We start from the raw sequence: 23,202 nt of genomic DNA, 5'->3' as shown, positions 1-23,202 counted from the left end.
CAGATGACTAGTCGATGGTCAGAGTGCAGATTAGCTCCACGGTAGGTCCTGGTGTCAAGGACATGGGCTCGCATCCGCTGGTCCGTCACTATATAGTCCAGCAGATGTTCTTGCTTGGACCCGGCATGCATTCCATGATGTTGTGTGGATGCGCCGATGCTGAAAGAGCGTGTTGGTAATTACAAGCCCATGGGCTGCACAAAAATCTAGCAGCCTCCTACCGTTGTTATTGAGCTGATCTGGCCCATGCCTTCCAATCAATCCAGACCAGGTGCCAGCATCATGACCAACTCGGGCATTGAAGTCACCCAACAAGATGACTCTGTCCCGAGTGGCCACTTTAGCCAGCACCTGTGACAGGAGGTCATAGAAAGCGTCTGACTCATCGGCTTTGCCTGCATCCCTCCACGGATGTTCGTCTTTGGTTGGGGCATAAGTAACCACAACCACCACTCCTCACCTCCGGTTGATGGGAATGCGAGCCCAAAGTATCCTGGGGCTTACAGCTTCCCACACCTCACCGCCACACTCCCACGCCCCCTTCATTATTTTGTTCAGAAGAACAGCCACACCCTGTTGTTTGGCAGTCTCCTGCCCCGAGTAGAGGACTGTCCACCCCTCATGGTGGCAGGAGCCAGAACCGGTCCACCGGACCTCCTGAATGCCACAGAGATCCAGGCGGTACCGGTCCAGCTCCCGACAAAGGAGTGGCAGCCTCTCCTCCGCAGTGAGCGTTCGAACATTCCACGTGGCCATCCGCAATGGTTTTTCTCACACCACACACACCACCCACACCACACACACCACACACACCACCCACTCCACCAACAACACACACACCACACACACCACACACAACACACACACCTCCCACTCCACCAACACCACACACACCACGCACACCACGCACACCACGCACACCACGCACACCACCCACACCACCCACACCACGCACACCACGCACACCACCAACACCACCCACACCACACACACTACGCACACCACGCACACCACGCACACCACACACACCACCCACACCACACACACCACGCACACCACCAACACCACCCACACTACACACACACCACCCACACCACCCACACACCACACACACCACGCACACCACGCACACCACCCACACCACACACACCCCACCACCACCCAGACCACACACACCACCCACACCACCCACACCACCCACACCACTCACACCACACTTTGCCTCTCTGTTCCTCACCGTTATCTCTGATCCTTCCCTCTCTTTCTCTCTCGTTCAGCTGGAAGATATCTCCAAGAAACCCGAGCAGGGGAAAAACCTGGTCAGGTATGGGCCAATGTGTGGTGAGGTGTGATTAGGGGTGGCCAGACACGGTCAGAGAAATCTCACGCTGCGAGAAAGTGGCGTGCCTCTTGAATGGAGCGAGGTTGCTGTGATTGTGAGAGCTTGAGGAGAAGAGACTGTGATGATAATGCTGGGAGGAGGGGATTCCAGGGTGGAGCAGAACGAGAGAGAGTGGAGTGAGGTGACCTGCAGTGTGGTGAGTGGGTGGGTGAGTGAGCGGGTGGATGAGTGGGTGGGTGAGTGGATGAGTGGGTGGGTGAGTGGATGTGTGGGTGGGTGAGTGAGGGGGTGGGTGGGTGAGTAAGTGAGGGGGTGGGTAGGTGGCTGAGTTGGTTGGTGAATAAGTGGGTGGATGGGTGGGTGGGTGAGTGGGTGGGTGAGTTGGTGAGTGGGTGCGTGGGTAGAGTAGTGAGCGGGTAGGTGGGTGAGTGAAGGGGTGAGTGAGGGGGTGGGTGGGTGAGTGGGTGAGTGAGTGAGTGAGTGAAGGGATGAGTGAGGGGGTGGGTGGGTGAGTGAGTGAGTGAGTGAAGGGATGAGTGAGTGAAGGGGTGAGTGAGAGGGTGGGTGGGTGAGTGAGTGGGTGGCAGGACGAGTGTTTGGCCTGCAGTGTGGTGGTGCTTGAGCACAGAGCGGGATCGGAGAGATCCCTCGTGGAGCCCGGCACAGCCGAGGAAGATCCATGTGCCCCCCCCCCCGGCCTCCATTTCCCCCCCACCCCCAGATTCATTAACGCGCTGGACGTGGAGCTGACGGTGACGATGGGCGACGTGGATTACGGAGCAGTGCAGCGATTCAGCAACTCTTCCTATCACGAGATCCTCAAGGGAGAGAAAACGTAGCCTTCTCACCGCGCTCACCCACACTCACCCACACTCACCCGTACTCACCCACACACACCACACTCACCCACACTCACCCGCACTCACCCACACTCACCACACTCACCCACACACACCACACTCACCCGCACTCACCCCACACTCACCCCACACTCACTCACACTCACCCCACACTCACCCACACTCACTCCACACCCACCCACACTCACCGTACTCACCACACTCACCCACACTCACCCGCACTCACCCCACACTCACCCCACACTCACTCACACTCACCCCACACTCACCCACACTCACTCCACACCCACCCACACTCACCGTACTCACCACACTCACCCACACACACCACACTCACCCACACACACCACACTCACCCGCACTCACCCCACACTCACCCCACACTCACTCACACTCACCCCACACTCACCCACACTCACTCCACACCCACCCACACTCACCGTACTCACCACACTCACCCACACTCACCCGCACTCACCCCACACTCACCCCACACTCACTCACACTCACCCCACACTCACCCACACTCACTCCACACCCACCCACACTCACCGTACTCACCCACACACACCACACTCACCCGCACTCACCCCACACTCACCCCACACTCACTCACACTCACCCCACACTCACCCACACTCACTCCACACCCACCCACACTCACCGTACTCACCACACTCACCCACACTCACCCGCACTCACCCCACACTCACCCACACTCACCCTCACTCGCCCACACTCACTGTACTCACCCACACACACCACACTCACCCACACTCACCCACACTCACCCACACTCACCCGCACTCACTGTACTCACCCACACACACCACACTCACCCACACTCACCCGTACTCACCCACACTCACCCGTGCTCACCCACACTCACCACACTCACCCACACACACCACACTCACCCGCACTCACCCCACACTCACTCACACTCACCCCACACTCACCCACACTCACTCCACACCCACCCACACTCACCCACACACACCATACTCACCCACACACACCACACTCACCTCACTCACCTCACTCACCCGCACTCACCCACACTCACACACACTCACCCGTGCTCACCCACACTCACCACACTCACCCACACACACCACACTCACCCGCACTCACCCCACACTCACCCCACACTCACCTCACTCACCACACTCACCTCACTCACCCCACTCACCTCACTCACCACACTCACCTCACTCACCACACTCACCTCACTCACCTCACTCACCCCACTCACCCCACTCACCTCACTCACCCGCACTCACCTCACTCACCACACTCACCTCACTCACCCGCACTCACCTCACTCACCACACTCACCTCACTCACCCCACTCACCTCACTCACCCCACTCACCTCACTCACCACACTCACCTCACTCACCACACTCACCTCACTCACCTCACTCACCCCACTCACCCCACTCACCTCACTCACCCGCACTCACCTCACTCACCTCACTCACCCCACTCACCTCACTCACCCGCACTCACCTCACTCACCTCACTCACCTCACTCACCCGCACTCACCCACACTCACCTCACTCACCCGCACTCACCTCACTCACCTCACTCACCTCACTCACCCGCACTCACCCACACTCACCTCACTCACCCGCACTCACCTCACTCACCCCACTCACCTCACTCACCCGCACTCACCTCACTCACCTCACTCACCCCACTCACCTCACTCACCCGCACTCACCTCACTCACCTCACTCACCTCACTCACCCGCACTCACCCACACTCACACACACTCACCCGCACTCACCCACACTCGCACACCTCACTGTACTCACCCACACTCACGCGCACTCACCCACACTCACCACACTCACCTCACTCACCTCACTCACCTCACTCACCTCACTCACCCGCACTCACCCACACTCACCCACACTCACCTCACTCATCTCACTCACCACACTCACCTCACTCACCCCACTCACCTCACTCACCCCACTCACCACACTCACCACACTCACCACACTCACCCACACTCACCCACACTCACCTCACTCACCTCACTCATCTCACTCACCACACTCACCTCACTCACCCGCACTCATCCACACTCACCCACACTCACCCACACTCACCGTACTCACCACACTCACCCGCACACTCACCACACTCACCCACACTCACCACACTCACCCGCACTCACCGCACTCATTCTACTCACCACACTCACCTCACGCACCCACACTCACCCACACTCACCCACACTCACCCACACTCACCTCACTCACCCACACTCACCCCAAACTCACCCCACACTCACCTCACTCACCCACACTCACCTCAAACTCACCCCACACTCACCCACACTCACCCACACTCACCCACACTCACCACACTCACCCGCACTCACCCGCACTCACCCGCAACTCACCTCACTCAGGCGCACTCACCCACACTCACTCGCACACACCCACACTCACCTCACTCACCCACACTCACCTCAAACTCACCCCACACTCACCCACACTCACCCTCACTCACCCACACTCACTGTACTCACCACACTCAACCACACTCACTGTACTCACCACACTCACCCACACTCACCCTCACTCACCCACACTCACTGTACTCACCACACTCAACCACACTCACTGTACTCACCACACTCACCCACACTCACCCTCACTCACCCACACTCATTGTACTCATCATACTCAACCACCCTCACTGTACTCACCACACTCACCCGAACTCACCCACACTCACCCCAAACTCACCCCACACTCACCCACACTCACCCTCACTCACCCACACTCACTCGCACACATCCACACTCACCGTACTCACCCACACTCACCTGCACTCACCTGCATTCACCTGCACTCACCACACTCACCCACACTCACCCGCACTCACTCCACACTCGCCCACACTCACCCGCACTCACCACACTCACCTGCACTCACCCGCACTCACCCGCACTCAACCCCACACTCACCCCACACTCACCCACACTCACCCCACACTCAACCACATTCACCACACTCACCCGCACTCACCCGCACTCACCCGCACTCACCTCACTCAGACGCACTCACCCACACTCACCGTACTCACCACACTCACGCACACTCACCCATTCTGACACAAATTGTGTGTACGTGTCTCTGCGCCCGTGTGTTTATCGGGAGTTGCCAGCACAGCGGTTAACTCACTGCTCTATGAACCCGGCGACCAGAGTCTGATTCCCGCTCACGGCCACCAACACCAGTGACGATTATCTGAACCGGTCCTGGGCCTACCCTAGGTCGACTCAGCCTCAAATGAGTATCTGGTGCAGTGTGTGGGGAAACAAAGGCGGCCGGGCGTGGTCCTGGCCCCCCACCCCCTCGTGTGCCGTGCCGGCCTTCATAGGGGCTACTCGCTAACAGCACTTGCCCCAACAGTCTGTTAATGCTACATGGGGGATTTGTATTTGGTCTGTGTGTATTTGCGTGTATGTGCATCTGAGTGTATTTGTGTATGTGCGTCTGCATGCGCGTGTATGTGTGTCTGTCCGGCAAAAACAACCCCCTACCCCCTCGTTGGTGCCGGACGGCAACGCTGTGGTGAGCAGTGCCATGGGCGACGTCAATGCCCGAGTTGGTCATGATGCTGGCACCTGGTCTGGAGTGATTGGAAGGCATGGGCCAGAGGATCAGGGACTTTCTTCCACTCCGGTGGTGAATGTACATCCAGGACCCTATTCAAACCCAAAGTGGCCTGGTCTCAGCTAGCTGATGAAAGTTGCAAGCGAGAATTACATCATCGTTTGCGGCTGGGGTTGGCATCGTCCTCCTCCAGATGACGAGGGGAAATGGACGAAGTTTCGGACTGTGGCTCATGCAGCTGCAATGGCTGCTTTGGGTACACGGTCCAGACCTCCCCAGAGACCCTGGTTGACAGAGGAGGTGTTCAGGCTAGCTGGGGCTGCGGTGTCTCAAATATTGGAGGAAGAAGTCACCCCCTGTGAGTGGCTGGCTGAGGTGCCATCTGTTGAGGAAGGACTTAACGCGATCCGGAGTCTGAGACCAGGAAAGGCACCAGGTAGAGATGATCTCCCAAGCGAAATGCTGAGGGAGGGTGGCGTTTGTGCACAGACTGCCCTACATGACATCATAACAACAGCCTGGACCACTGGACAGGTTCCGCAGGATTGGAAGGATGCCCTGGTGGTCCCCCTCTTTAAGAAGGGGGACCGCACAGACTGTAACAACTACAGGGGCATCTCACTCCTCAGTGTGCCAGGAAAGGTTCTGGCAAGGATTATTCAACATCGCCTTGCTAGGCACGCTGAGGAGAGACTTGCGGAACCCCAATGCGGTTTCAGGAAAGGGCGGTCCTGCACAGATGCCATATTTTCTGTCGTCTGCTACAGCAGAGGTGTAGGGAATTCCAACAAGACCTACATCTCTGCTTTATTGACCTGGTCAAGGCGTATGATACCATCAGTAGGCCTGGGCTATGGGTTGTTCTTCGTGCTTTCGAGTCCCGGACCATCTGCTCAGGATTATTAAGGACCTTCATGATGGTGAGCGGGCCCGGGTAAAACTACGTGGCCGGGAGTCAGAGCCTTTCCCTGTACACCTTGGGGTGCGACAGGGATGTTCTCTGGCTCCAACATTATTTAACATCTAGTTTGACTGCGTAGTTCGTGAAGCCTTCAATAGCTGTACCGGGGGAATTTTCATCTGGTACTGATTTAATGGGAGGCTGATCGACGTCCGGGTGTGATCAAGAGATGGCTCCCTATTGGTCAACCACGTTATGTATGCCGATGATTTGGTAATAGCTGCTCATTCAGAAGAGGAGTTCGAGACGCTGCTGCTGAGACTGGAGCGTGCCACTAAGAGGTGGGGCCTTACCATCAGCCCCACCAAAACTAAGCACCTGCCTGGGTATTTTGTACCATCGGACACTCCACCCCCACAACCCCCAATCGGTGATGGGGCAGTAGTGGAGAGAGTGGAGAGTTTCCCATACTTGGGCAGTGTGCTTATGACCGGCTCCAGTTTAACAGCAGAGGTCTCACTCCGAATCAGTCGAGCGGCAATATCTTTTAATCGGTTGCGTAACGCTGTGTGGAAGCTACCTGGTCTGTCGCTCCGCACGAAGCTTCAGGTCTTCTCGGCCACAGTCATTCCCTCCCTTCTTTAAGCTTGTGAAACGTGGACCCCCCTAATGGAGCATCTTTGCCGGTTGTAAACATTTAGGCTGGCCTGCCTACACTCCATCCTGGGTTTAACCAGGCTGGATTGTGTGAGGAGCTCACAAATCCTTGAAAGATCTGGGCAAAGTCCCATCGGTGAGTTCCTCCGGCAGGCAAGGCTGCGTTGGCTGGGTCATGTAGCCCGCATGCCCAGCCACCGCATGCCTAAACAGCTTTTGTTCGGCCGGATCGAGGGGGCTAAACAGGCGCGGCACGGGCTAGAGAAGAGATGGAGTGATGTGGTACAGGAGGACGTGGAGCTGAGTGGACTTGCCGATGACTGGTACCAGCGGTGTCAAGATCGGCCTCAGTGGAGGAGGCTCATGAAGGATGCTACTGGGCAGTTGGAGGCAGTCGCCCTTCAACAACAACGGAGGGCGGAGGAGCGACGCTCAAACAACGAGCGGAGCGCCGGGTGGATAAAGCACAGCAAGTTGGTACAGTTGGGGGCAAAGGTGGTGCATCAGCCAGTCATCTCGGTCATCTCGGTCAGTCGACCAGTGGCACCTGCTGGGTCTGCCCCGTGTCCTCCTGCCAGCGGGCGTTCGACACTTCACGTGGCCTCAAGGTGCACTTGGCCTGGCACAAGCGTCGTGGTGACGTCACCGCCACTTAGTGGCGAATGGCGGTTGTTGTTTGTTGTTGTTGTGTTTCTGTGTGTCTCTATGTGTTTGTGTGTGTTTTTGTGTGTGTCTATGTTTGTGTGTGTCTATGTTTGTGCGTGTGTTGTGTGTGTATTTGTGTGTGTCTGTGTGTGTGGTTGTCTGTGTGTGTGTTACCTCCTACCTCCTCGCGGTGCCGGACGGGCAACACTGTCGTGGACAGTGCTGTGGGGTGAAGGCCAATGCCTCATTGGCCTCTCCCCTCATGGCGTCTGTGACCACCACAGTGGCTAAACGGGGGCTCTGTATGTGTGCGAGGGGCTGGTAACCTCTCCACCTTCAATTAATTACCACGAAACTACGAATTAAACATAAACCTGTCACAAATAAGCTTGTGCCGGAGGCCCCGGGAGGACAGGCGTCTATGACGTCTCCTGGCCAAACCCCAATTGGCGGAGCCAGGAGATTGAATCTTCACCCTCGGTGCTCCTCCAGAAACAACGTAAAGCCGTTACGGATGGCCACGTGGAATGTTCGAATGCTCACTGCGGAGGAGAGGCTGCCACTCTTTTGTCGGGAGCTGGACCGGTACCGCCTGGATCTCTGTGGCATTCAGAAGGTCCGGTGGACCGGTTCTGGCTCCTGCCACCATGAGGGGTGGACAGTCCTCTACTCGAGGCAGGAGACTGCCAAACAACAGGGTGTGGCTCTTCTTTTGAACAAAAGAATGAAGGGGGCGTGGGAGCGTGGCGGTGAGGTGTGGGAAGCTGTAAGCCCCAGGATACTTTGGGCTCGCATTCCCATCAACCAGAGGCGAGGAGTGGTGGTTGTGGTTACTTATGCCCCCACCGAAGACGAACATCCGTGGAGGGATGCAGGCAAAGCCGATGAGTCAGATGCCTTCTATGACCTCCTGTCACAGGTGCTGGCTAAAATGGCCACTCGGGACAGAGTCATCTTGTTGAGTGACTTCAATGCCCGAGTTGGTCATGATGCTGGCACCTGGTCTGGAGTGATTGGAAGGCATGGGCCAGATCAGCTCAATAACAACGGTAGGAGGCTGCTAGATTTCTGTGCAGCCCATGGGCTTGTAATTACCAACACGCTCTTCCAGCATCGGCGCATCCACACAACATCATGGACGCATGCCGGGTCCAAGCAAGAACATCTGCTGGACTACATAGTGACGGACCAGCGGATGCGAGCCCATGTCCTTGACACCAGGACATACCGTGGAGCTGATCTGCCCTCTGACCATCGACTAGTCATCATTAAGATGCGCCTGCCATTCTTCCTCTCCGGTGGTGGGTGTACACCCAGGACCCCATTCCAACCTAAAGTGGCCTGGTCTCAGTTAGCTGATGAAAGTTGCAAGCGAGAATTTCATCATGGCTTGCAGCTGGGGTTGGCATCGTCCCCCACTCCTCCTGATCTCGAGGGTAAATGGGCGAGGTTTAGGACTGTGACTCATGAAGCGGCAATGGCTGCTTTGGGTACGCGGTCCAGACCTCCCCAGAAACCCTGGCTGACAGAGGAGGTGTTCAGGTTAGTTGAGAAAAAGCGACAGGCCCACTCTCATCGGCTACAGCATCCCACGTCAGAGAATGAGGAGGTTTACCACAGCCTTCGCTTAGAGGTTCGGAGAGCCGTAAGGCGCTGCAAGGATGGGTGGTGGTCGCTGGTTGCGGAGGAGATTGAGTCTGCATCAGTGGCCCGCGATCACAAATCACTATTTAATTCCATCAAAAAAGTAACCTGCAGCGCCACACCTATTACCATCATTAGGGGCAAAAACGGTGATCCAATCTCCGACCCCCAGGAACAGGTTTGCAGATTTTCTGAGCATTTCTGTTAGGTCCTGGGGGAGGGGAATTCTCTCAACCAGGAAAACATCATGGCACAAAGTGGGGATAACCCTGCTGAGGCTGCGGTGCCTCAAATATTGGAAGAGGTCACCCCCTGTGGGTGGCTGGCTGAGGTGCCATCTGTTTAGGAAGTACTGAAGGCGATCCGGAGTCTGAGACTAGGAAAGGCACCGTGCAGAGATGATCCCCCAAGCGAAATGCTCAGGGAGGGTGGCGTTTGTGCACAGACTGCCCTACATGACATCATAACAACAGTCTGGACCACTGGACAGCTTCCGCAGGATTGGAAGGATGCCCTGGTGGTCCCCCTCTTTAAGAAGGGGGACCGCACAGACTGTAACAACTACAGGGGCATCTCACCCCTCAGTATTCCGGTAAAGGTCCTGGCAAGGATTATTCAACATCGCCTTGCTAGGCACGCTGAGGAGGTGCTTGCGGAGCCCCAATGCGGTTTCAGGAAAGGACGGTCCTGCACAGATGCCATATTTTTTGTCCGTCTGCTACAGCAGAGATGTAGGGAATTCCAACAAGACCTACATCTCTGCTTTATTGACCTGGTTAAGGCCTATGCTACCATCAGTAGGCCTGGGCTCTGGGTTTTTCTTCGTGCTTTCGGAGTCCCTGACCCTCTGCTCATGATCATTAAGGACCTTCATGATGGTGAGCAGGCCCGGGTAAAGCTCCGTGGCCGGGAGTCAGAGCCTTTCCCTGTACACCTTGGGGTGCGGTAGGGATGTCCTCTGGCTCCCACATTATTTAACATCTATTTTGACCGCGTAGTTCGTGAAGCCTTCAATAGCTGTACAGGGGGAATTTCCATTTGGTACTGATTTAATGGGAGGCTGATCGATGCCCGGGTGCGATCAAGGGATGGCTCCCTATTGGTCAACCACGTTATGTATGCCGATGATTTGGTAATAGCTGCTCATTCAGAGGAGGAGTTCGAGACGCTGCTGCTGAGACTGGAGCGTGCCACTAAGAGGTGGGGCCTTACCATCAGCCCCACCAAACTAAGCACCTGCCTGGGTATTTTGTACCATCGGACACTCCACCCCCACAACTCCCAATCGGTGATGGGGCAGTAGTGGAGAGAGTGGAGAGTTTCCCATACCTGGGCAGTTTGCTTATGACCAGCTCCAGTTTAACAGCAAAGGTCTCACTCCGAATCAGTCGAGCGGCAATATATTTTAATTGGTTGCGTAACGCTGTGTGGAAGCTACCTGGTCTGTCGCTCCGCACGAAGCTTCAGGTCTTTTCGGCCACAGTCATTCCATCCCTTCTCTACACTTGCGAAACGTGGACCCCCCTAATGGAGCATCTTCGCCGGTTGGAAACATTTAGGCTGGCCTGCCTACGATCCATCCTGGGTTTAACCAGGCTGGATTGTGTGAGGAGCTCATAAATCCTTGAAAGATCTGGGCAAAGTCCCATCGGTGAGCTCCTCCGGCAGGCAAGGCTGCGTTAGCTGGGTCATGTAGCTAGCATGGCCTTCCACCACCGCATGCCTAAACAGCTTTTGTTCGGCCGGATAGAGGGGGCTAAACGGGCGCGGCACGGGCTAGAGAAGAGATGAAGTGATGTGGTACAGGAGGACGTGGAGCTGAGTGGACTTGCCGATGACTGGTACCAGCGGTGTCAAGATCGGCCTCAGTGGAGGAGGCTCGTGAAGGACGCTACTGGGCAGTTGGAGGCAGTCGCCCTCCAACAACAACGGAGGGCAGAGGAGCGACGCTCACAACAACGAGCGGAGCGCCGGGTGGCTAAAGCACAGCAAGTTGGTACAGTAGGGGGCACAGGTGGTGTCTCAGCCAGTCATCTTGGTCATCTCGGTCAGTCGACCCGTGGCACCTGGGTCTGCTCCGTGACCTCCTGCCAGCGGGCGTTCGACACTTCACGTGGCCTCAAGGTGCACTTGGCCTGGCACAAGCGTCGTGGTGACGTCACCGCCACTTAGTGGCGAATGGCGGTTGTTGTTGTGTATGTGGAGAGGAGTGGTGCATTGTTTGGCTGGCTGTGCTACCCAAACCGCCCACCTGAGTTCGATTCCCGCCCACAACCCACAGCCAGCACCAGTGACTATTATCTGAACCGGTCCTGTGCCTCCCCGAGATCGACTCGGCATCAAATGAGAACCTGATGCGTTGTCTAGTAAACATCGTCGCTGGGAAGACAAAGACGGTCGGGTGTGGTGCTGATCACAACAACCCGCTCGTGTGTCACAGTGGCGGCCTTCACAGGTGCTGCCACTCGCGATAACAGCACTCGCCCCAATAGGGGCCGTCCATAAATGACGTCACGCACCTAGGGGGGGGGGGGTCAGACATTTGTGACGATATGTGACGAGGGGGGTGGGGGTTTGAGAAATGTGACGTCACATCAAAATTAGCAACTTTAAATAAATATAGACAACACGTTCTGCTTAATTAAATAGACATTTTAATAAATGTTTTCTCCTACAACATCAGAGTGCAGCGCCACATTAAATACGCAATACAATGACAATAGTTTAAAGCGATTTGAAGCATGTTTTTTTTTTGGGGGGGGGGGGGGGCAGAGCTTTGTGACGTCATATTTGAAAGGGGGTCTGCCTTTTTGTGACGCCGTGTGACGATGGGGGGGGGGGGGGGTGGTAAAAAAATCGTCCAAAATCGCGTGACGTCATTTATGGACAGCCCCATAGTCTGTGAAGGCTACATGGGGGATATTTTCTGTGTGTGTGCGGCAGTAATATCCAAGTGAAGGATGGGAACTCATCGGTGCTCGGCGTTTTCGTTGAGAACATCGGCTTCGGGGGCAGCTACACGATCCTGCTCTATAAGGTGGGTGGACAGCCTGGGTCCCGGCCGGGGAACGGGGACTTTCCTACAGCTCCCCCCGTGTGAAGATGAGCGGCACCCCACAACGAGACCACGAGCTTCGTCGCGTAAATTACAGATCGTGATCAGCAGTAATATCATCGGCATGAACAGCAGCAGTAATAGCATCAGCATCACGATACAGCTGTTGACGCAGTTGCTGCTTCTACTGATAATTCTAAACCAATAGAAGCTGATGACCATGATGATACCGCTGCTATTGATTATTCTGCTGATAATGATCAAGATGATGACATTGCTGATGATGATGACGCTGTTGCTGATGATTATTATGCTGCTGATGATGTTAAAGCAGCCGCTGTTGCTAATTACCTTGATGATTACACTGCTTCTGTTGATGATGGTTCTGCTGATGACCATGGTGGTGGTGATGATGGTTCTGCTGATGACTGTGACTGTGATGATGGTTCTGCTGATGGTGATGATGAGGACGGTGATGGTGAGGATGATGATGGTGGTGATGGTGGTGATTCAGCTGATGACCGTGATGATGGTTCTGCTAATGGTGATGATGGTGACGGTGATGATGGTGATGATGAGGACGGTGATGGTGATGATGTTGACGGTGATGATGATGATGATGACGGTGGTGATGATGTTGACGGTGGTGATTATGATGTTGACGGTGATGATGCTGATGATGTTGACGGTGATGATGGTTCTGCTAATGCTGATGATGTTGATGGTGGTGATGGTGAGGACGAGGACGGTGATGATGATGTTGACGGTGATGATGATGATGATGATGTTGACGGTGATGATGATGAAGATGGTGACGGTGATGATGATGATGATGACGGTGATGATGAAGATGGTGACGGTGATGATGATGTTGACGGTGATGATGAAGATGGTGACGGTGATGATGGTGGTGATGATGATGATGGTGGTGATGATGATGGTGGTGATGATGATGATGATGGTGGTGGTGATGATGATGGTGGTGATGATGAATATGGTGACGGTGATGATGATGATGGTGATGATGATGGTGACGGTGATGATGATGATGGTGGTGATGATGATGATGGTGGTGATGATGATGGTGGTGATGATGAAGATGGTGATGGTGATGATGATGGTGACGGTGATGATGATGGTGATGATGATGATGGTGGTGATGATGATGATGGTGGTGATGATGATGGTGACGGTGATGATGATGGTGACGATGATGATGATGGTGGTGATGATGTTGACGTTTGAGTCTGTGGCCCCTCTGACCGCCCAGAACGCGGCGGGCGAGCTGCTCAGGCGGAGCGAGGTGGACATCCAGCCCAACTCGGTGCACATGGGATGGCAGGTGCCCCAGTACCTGCTGCTCACCATCGGAGAGGTCATCTTCTCCGTCACGGGTCTCGAGTTCTCATACTCACAGGTACAGACTCACCACCATCACCACCGTCTCACTCACCACCATCGCCACTGTCTCCCTCGCCACCATCACCACTGTCTCCCTCACCACCATCTCCCTCACCACCATCACCACCATCTCCCTCACCACCATCACCACTGTCTCCCTCGCCACCATCACCACTGTCTCCCTCACCACCATCTCCCTCACCACCATCACCACCATCTCCCTCACCACCATCTCCCTCACCACCATCACCATCTCCCTCACCACCATCTCCCTCACCACCATCACCACCATCTCCCTCACCACCATCTCCCTCACCACCATCACCACCATCTCCCTCACCACCATCTCCCTCACCACCACCATCACCATCTCCCTCACCACCATCTCCCTCACCACCATCACCACCATCTCCCTCACCACCACCACCATCTCCCTCACCACCATCACCACCATCTCCCTCACCACCATCTCCCTCACCACCATCACCACCATCTCCCTCACCACCATCTCCCTCACCACCACCATCACCATCTCCCTCACCACCATCTCCCTCACCACCATCACCACCATCTCCCTCACCACCACCACCACCATCTCCCACACCACCATCACCACCATCTCCCTCACCACCACCACCACCACCACCACCACCACCATCTCCCTCACCACCATCTCCCTCACCACCATCCCCACCATCTCCCTCACCACCATCACCACCATCTCCCACACCACCATCTACCTCACCACCACCACCATCTCCCTCACCACCACCACCACCACCACCATCTCCCTCACCACCACCACCACCATCTCCCACACCACCATCACCACCATCTCCCACACCACCATCTCCCTCACCACCATCACCACCATCTCCCTCACCACCATCACCACCATCTCCCTCACCACCATCACCACAATCTCCCTCACCACCATCACCACCATCTCCCTCACCACCACCACCACCATCTCCCTCACCACCATCGCCACCATCTCCCTCACCACCACCACCACCACAATCTCCCTCACCACCATCTCCCACACCACCATCACCACCATCTCCCTCACCACCATCGCCACCATCTCCCTCACCACCACCACCACCACCACCATCTCCCTCACCACCATCTCCCACACCACCATCACCACCATCTTCCTCACCACCATCACCACCATCTCCCTCACCACCATCACCACCATCTCCCACACCACCATCACCACAATCTCCCTCACCACCATCACCACCATCTCCCTCACCACCATCACCACCATCTCCCTCACCACCATCACCACCATTTACCTCACCATCATCACCACCATCTCCCACACCACCATCACCACAATCTCCCTCACCACTATCACCACCATCTCCCTCACCACCATCACCACCATCTCCCTCACCACCACCACCACCACCACCATCTCCCTCACCACCATCACCACCATCTCCTACACCACCATCACCACAATCTCCCTCACCACCATCACCACCATCTCCCTCACCACCATCTCCCTCACCACCATCACCACCATCTCCCTCACCACCATCACCACCATCTCCCTCACCACCATCTCCCTCACCACCACCATCACCATCTCCCTCACCACCATCTCCCTCACCACCATCACCACCATCTCCCTCACCACCACCACCACCATCTCCCACACCACCATCACCACCATCTCCCTCACCACCACCACCACCATCTCCCTCACCACCATCTCCCTCACCACCATCCCCACCATCTCCCTCACCACCATCACCACCATCTCCCACACCACCATCTACCTCACCACCACCACCACCACCATCTCCCTCACCACCACCACCACCACCATCTCCCTCACCACCACCACCACCATCTCCCACACCACCATCACCACCATCTCCCACACCACCATCTCCCTCACCACCATCACCACCATCTCCCTCACCACCATCACCACCATCTCCCTCACCACCATCACCACAATCTCCCTCACCACCATCACCACCATCTCCCTCACCACCACCACCATCTCCCTCACCACCATCGCCACCATCTCCCTCACCACCACCACAATCTCCCTCACCACCATCTCCCACACCACCATCACCACCATCTCCCTCACCACCATCGCCACCATCTCCCTCACCACCACCACCACCATCTCCCTCACCACCATCTCCCACACCACCATCACCACCATCTTCCTCACCACCATCACCACCATCTCCCTCACCACCATCACCACCATCTCCCACACCACCATCACCACAATCTCCCTCACCACCATCACCACCATCTCCCTCACCACCATCACCACCATCTCCCTCACCACCATCACCACCATTTCCCTCACCATCATCACCACCATCTCCCACACCACCATCACCACAATCTCCCTCACCACCATCACCATCATCTCCCTCACCACCATCACCACCATCTCCCTCACCACCACCACCACCATCTCCCTCACCACCATCACCACCATCTCCCACACCACCATCACCACAATCTCCCTCACCACCATCACCACCATCTCCCTCACCACCATCACCACCATCTCCCACACCACCATCACCACCATCTCCCTCACCACCATCTCCCTCACCACCATCACCACCATCTCCCTCACCACCATCACCACCATCTCCCACACCACCATCACCACAATCTCCCTCATCACCATCACCACCATCTCCCTCACCACCATCTCCCTCACCACCATCACCACCATCTCCCTCACCACCATCACCACCATCTCCCTCACCACCATCACCACCATCTCCCTCACCACCATCTCCCTCACCACCATCACCACCATCTCCCTCACCACCATCACCACCATCTCCCTCACCACCATCACCACCATCTCCCTCACCACCACCACCACCACCATCTCCCTCACCACCATCACCACCATCTCCCTCACCACCACCATCCCCACCATCTCCCTCACCACTGTCTCCCTCACCACCACCACCACCATCTCCCTCACCACCATCCCCACCATCTCTCTCACCACCACCATCCCCACTCTCTCCCTCACCACCATCGCCACTGTCTCTCTCACCACCATCTCCCTCACCACCATCACCACCATCTCCCACACCACCATCACCATCATCTCCCTCACCATCATCACCACCATCTCCCTCACCACCATCGCCACTGTCTCTCTCACCACAATCTCCCTCACCACCATCACCACCATCTCCCTCACCACCATCACCACCATCTCCCTCACCACCATCACCACCATCACCACCATCTCCCTCACCATCATCACCACCATCTCCCGCTTGTCTCACAACCCACAACAACCTAATGTGGGGGTGGCATCATGCGTCGTCTTTGTGTCACGTGCGTGTGTAACATGTGTAACATGTGTGACACAAACGCGTGTGTCACGTGCGTGTGTGACCTGTGTGTGTGTGTAGCGCGCATGTCACGTGTGTTCAGTTCATTTATTTTCAGTTCATGTATTCGGTATAGCCCTGTGAGCCATTCGGCTCTTGATTCGGGTGCAACCGCAACAAACACAAACATGAACAAGGGACATCTTAAAGTGACGACGTGCAAACAGAAAATCAGCAAAGTCTTCCAGAAAAAGCCACCGCGTATCAACGCTGCGTGCAAACATCCCAGTGGGATGCGAGTCAAACAATAACAACCACAAGACAACTTCGATTAAAGTTATCAGTCTAACTCTGTACGACAACAAACACATATGGCTAAACCAAAACTTTTCGTGTGTGTAGCATGCGTGTGTAACTTGTGACGTGTGTGTAGCGTGTGTGTTTAGCGTGTGTGTGTAACATGTATGTGTAACTTGTGATGTGTGTGTGTAGCGTGTGTGTGTAACACGCGTGTGTGTGTAACACGCGTGTGTGTGTGTGTGTAACACGCGTGTGTGTGTAACACGCGTGTATGTGTGTGTGTAACACGCGTGTGTGTGTAACACGCGTGTGTGTGTGTGTGTAACACGCGTGTGTGTGTAACACGCGTGTATGTGTGTGTGTAACACGCGTGTGTGTGTAACACGCGTGTGTGTGTGTGTGTAACACGCGTGTGTGTGTAACACGCGTGTGTGTGTAACACGCGTGTGTGTGTGTGTGTAACACGCGTGTGTGTGTAACACGCGTGTGTGTGTGTGTGTAACACGCGTGTGTGTGTAACACGCGTGTGTGTGTGTGTGTAACACGCGTGTGTGTGTAACACGCGTGTGTGTGTGTGTGTAACACGCGTGTGTGTGTAACACGCGTGTGTGTGTAACACGCGTGTGACGTGTGTAACACGTGTGTGTGTGTAACACGCGTGTGTTTGTGTGTAACACGCGTGTGTGTGTGTGTAACACGCGTGTGTGTGTGTGTAACACGCGCGTGTGTGTGTAACACGCGTGTGTGTGTGTGTGTAACACGCGTGTGTGTGTAACACGCGTGTGTGTGTGTGTGTAACACGCGTGTGTGTGTAACACGCGTGTGTGTGTGTGTGTAACACGCGTGTGTGTGTAACACGCGTGTGTGTGTAACACGCGTGTGCGTGTGTGTGTAACACGCGTGTGTGTGTAACACGCGTGTGTGTGTGTGTGTAACACGCGTGTGTGTGTAACACGCGTGTGTGTGTGTGTGTAACACGCGTGTGTGTGTAACACGCGTGTGTGTGTAACACGCGTGTGACGTGTGTAACACGTGTGTGTGTGTAACACGCGTGTGTTTGTGTGTAACACGCGTGTGTGTGTGTGTAACACGCGTGTGTGTGTGTGTGTAACACGCGTGTGTGTGTGTGTAACACGCGCGTGTGTGTGTGTAACACGCGTGTGTGTGTGTGTGTAACACGCGCGTGTGTGTGTAACACGCGTGTGTGTGTGTGTAACACGCGTGTGTGTGTGTGTAACACGCGTGTGTGTGTGTGTGTAACACGCGCGTGTGTGTGTAACACGCGTGTGTTTGTGTGTAACACGCGCGTGTGTGTGTAACACGCGTGTGTGTGTGTGTGTAACACGCGTGTGTGTGTGTGTGTAACACGCGCGTGTGTGTGTAACACGCGTGTGTGTGTGTGTGTAACACGCGTGTGTGTGTAACACGCGTGTGTGTGTGTGTGTAACACGCGTGTGTGTGTAACACGCGTGTGTGTGTGTGTGTAACACGCGTGTGTGTGTAACACGCGTGTGTGTGTAACACGCGTGTGACGTGTGTAACACGTGTGTGTGTGTAACACGCGTGTGTTTGTGTGTAACACGCGTGTGTGTGTGTGTAACACGCGTGTGTGTGTGTGTAACACGCGCGTGTGTGTGTAACACGCGTGTGTGTGTAACACGCGTGTGACGTGTGTAACACGTGTGTGTGTGTAACACGCGTGTGTGTGTGTGTAACACGCGTGTGTGTGTGTGTAACACGCGCGTGTGTGTGTAACACGCGTGTGTGTGTAACACGCGTGTGACGTGTGTAACACGTGTGTGTGTGTAACACGCGTGTGTGTGTGTGTAACACGCGCGTGTGTGTGTAACACGCGTGTGTGTGTAACACGCGTGTATGTGTGTGTGTAACACGCGTGTGTGTGTAACACGCGTGTGTGTGTGTGTGTAACACGCGTGTGTGTGTAACACGCGTGTGTGTGTGTGTGTAACACGCGTGTGTGTGTAACACGCGTGTGTGTGTAACACGCGTGTGTGTGTAACACGCGTGTGACGTGTGTAACACGTGTTTGTGTGTAACACGCGTGTGTGTGTGTGTGTAACACGCGTGTGTGTGTAACACGTGTGTGTGTGTGTGTAACACGCGCGTGTGTGTGTAACACGCGTGTGTGTGTAACACGTGTGACGTGTGTGTGTGTGTAACACGTGTGTGTGTGTGTGTAACACGCGTGTGTGTGTAACACGTGTGACACGCGTGTGTGTGTAACACGTGTGACGCGTGTGTGTGTGTAACACGCGTGTGTGTAACACGTGTGTGTGTGTGTGTAACGTGTGTGTGTAACACGTGTGTGTGTGTGTGTAACGTGTGTGTGTGTGTAACACGCGTGTGACGTGTGTAACACGTGTGTGTGTGTATAACACGCGTGTGACGTGTGTAACACGTGTGTGTGTGTGACACACACGTGTGTGTGACACACGTGTGTGTAACACGTGTGTGTGTAACACGTGTGTGTGTGTAACACGTGTGTGTGTGTGTAACACGCGTGTGTGTGTGTGTAACACGCGTGTGTGTGTGTGTGTAACACGCGTGTGCGTGCCGTGTGCAGGCGCCGCCCAACATGAAGTCGGTGCTGCAGGCGGCGTGGCTGCTCACCGTGGCCTTCGGCAACATCATCGTGCTCATCGTGGCCGAGGCCGGCCAGATGACCCAGCAGGTGCAGCAGCAACACCAACACCAACACCACCACCACCAACACCACCACCACCAACACCAACACCACCACCAACACCACCACCACCACCAACACCACCAACATCACCACCACCAACACCACCACCACCACCAACACCACCAACACCACCACCAACACCACCACCAACACCACCACCAACACCACCACCACCACCAACACCACCAACATCACCACCACCAACACCACCACCACCACCAACACCACCACCAACACCACCACCACCAACACCACCACCACCACCAACACCACCAACACCACCAACACCACCACCACCACCAACACCACCAACACCACCACCAACACCACCACCACCACCAACACCACCACCAACACCACCACCACCACCAACACCACCACCAACACCACCACCACCACCACCACCAACACCACCACCACCACCAACACCACCACCACCACCAACACCACCACTACCACCACCAACACCACCAACACCACCAACACCACCACCAACACCACCACCAACACCACCACCACCACCACCAACACCACCACCACCAGCGCTCGTGCCCTGCGAGGCCGTCACAGGGGCGGGGGCCGTGGGGTGACCGTCGTCTGAAATGACCGTGGCCCACGCACACACGCGCACACACATACACACATGTACACACACGTCACACACACGTCACACACAGTGACACACCACACACATATACAACAACAGCAGCAGCAGCCATCATTCACCACTAAGTGACGGTGACGTCACTTAGGGCTCCGCTCGTTCAACTCCGAACATCACCGCACCCCGCGCCAGTGTCCACGTGTCCACGTAGCTCTGCGCCCGTGTGTCTCATAGACCGTGTCCCCGTGTCCCCGTGATCCATGTCCCCGTGTCCCCATGATCCGCGTCCCCGCATCCCGTGTCCGCATGACCGATGTCCCCGCATCTCTGTCCCCGTGTCCCCGCGTGTCCCCGCGTGTCCCCGCGTGTCCCCGCGTGTCCCCGCAGTACGCCGAGTTCTTCCTGTTTGCGGGGCTGCTCTTCGCGCTGAGCGTGCTCTTCGCCGTCATGGCGTACTTCTACACCTACGTGGACCCCGCCGAGGTGGAGCGAGAGTTCGACCGCCTCGACCAGGAGGAGGAGCGCCGGCGAGCATCGGGAGGAGGCGGAGAAGAAAAATCCAAGGATGAGCACAGAGGAGGCATGGAGCTCGCGGGAGTTTACGATGAGCCGCTCGCGGGAGTTTACGATGAGCCGCTCAAGCAGACCAAGATGTAGGGCCACCACCACCACCACCGCCACCACGGCCCCACCACCACCGCCACCACGGCCCCACCACCACCACCACCACCGCCACCGCCACCACGGCCCCACCACCACCGCCACCACCGCCACCACGGCCCCACCACCACCACCACCACCGCCACCGCCACCACGGCCCCACCACCACCGCCACCACGGCCCCACCACCACCACCACCACCGCCACCACGGCCCCACCACCACCACCACCACCGCCACCACGGCCCCACCACCACCACCATGGGGCATCCAGGACGTCCCTGGGTCGCTCGAGCACGCCCAGAAGCTGACGGGGGCCTCTGCAGCTCCCCGCAGTCGCCACGGCTACGGTCGAGAGCACAGAGGGGCCTTCACTGCCACGTGGGATCAAACATTGCTCCCCCCCCCATCCCCCCCTCTCCCGCTGCTCCCTCCATCTCCCGCTGCTCCCCCCTCACACCCACTTCCCACATCACCCTCCGTGACGATGCTGATCAGAGTCATAGAGCGGTGAGCAGAGCAGCATCACTGTAGATGTGATGACGATGTCGACGATGATTTACATGTAGTAGATTTGCGTAAAGGTGTGTTGTAAAGCCCTCCTCCACCACCACCCGACACAGCCAAACAAATCAAAGTCTCACTTCACGAAGATGCTCGGCACGGTTCCAGGCGAAACGTTGCGGCAGCAATCGCTGCTCAGCCTCGCGGTAGGGATCGCTCTCGAACTCACCTGGTGAGCGTGGACGTGCGCGAGTCGCACGCCGTGTCCGTTGCTGGAGGGTCTCGCGACACGTTTAGTGAAATCAGTTTGGGGGCCTAACCAGGAATAAACAATGAATCGATGATGATGATGACGATGATGGGTGATGACGATGTCACTGATGATCTCAATAGCATTGATGTTGACGAAAATGAAGATGTCAATATTGACGATGATGAGGATGTTGACGATGTTAATGATGATGTTAATGATGATGTTAATATTGACGATGTTAATTATGTTTACAATGTTAACGATGACGATATCAATGAGGATAAGTGTTAACTATGATGTTAATGACTATATTGACAGTGTTAATGATGATGTTAATTATGTTTATTGTGTTAATGTCGAGGATGTTGATCATGGATGCAAATAACGGCAATCAAAATCATCGTGATTTATACCGTCGGGACTCCCAGCTGTTGCGTCTTTTTTCACCAAAAGGTCGTGGACATTCCACATTCCCATGGCCAGGGTCAGTCTTGTCCACCCAACGCAGCCGACAGCTCACAAAGCGGTGCCAGAATAACTTTAGCGACCCCCGCGTTCCCGTGACCCCCGTGCTCAAGAGGGATTGGCACCACTCACGAAGACCCGCGAGCGCCGAAGAGGAACCCTCACTGGGGAAGGCCCTCGCCTAGAACGTCTGGCAAGGGGCCAGCATTGGCTCGAGCA

At 55.8% G+C, this 23,202-nt stretch overlaps 1 protein-coding gene across 1 annotated transcript in view; it reads left to right on the top strand.

Annotated features, from left to right (window-relative positions):
* The window catches only part of LOC144735623 (solute carrier family 15 member 1-like), a 33,276-nt gene extending 10,346 nt beyond the window's left edge, over window positions 1–22,930 (top strand). Inside the window, exons 5-10 of the mRNA XM_078618055.1 lie at window positions 1,278–1,324; window positions 2,064–2,177; window positions 12,632–12,725; window positions 14,014–14,160; window positions 20,376–20,483; window positions 21,490–22,930. Of these exons, the coding sequence (XP_078474181.1) occupies window positions 1,278–1,324; window positions 2,064–2,177; window positions 12,632–12,725; window positions 14,014–14,160; window positions 20,376–20,483; window positions 21,490–21,759 (780 nt within the window). The 3' untranslated portion in view covers window positions 21,760–22,930. The remainder of the gene's footprint in view (window positions 1–1,277; window positions 1,325–2,063; window positions 2,178–12,631; window positions 12,726–14,013; window positions 14,161–20,375; window positions 20,484–21,489) is intronic.
* Window positions 22,931–23,202: the final 272 nt, after the last annotated feature.

The sequence above is a fragment of the Lampetra planeri genome, chromosome 56 (assembly GCF_965212315.1).
Source record: "Lampetra planeri chromosome 56, kcLamPlan1.2.h2, whole genome shotgun sequence".
NCBI lineage: Eukaryota > Metazoa > Chordata > Hyperoartia > Petromyzontiformes > Petromyzontidae > Lampetra > Lampetra planeri.
The sequence above is the reverse complement of the archived record's forward strand: the minus strand, read 5'-3'. Positions and strand labels throughout refer to the sequence as shown.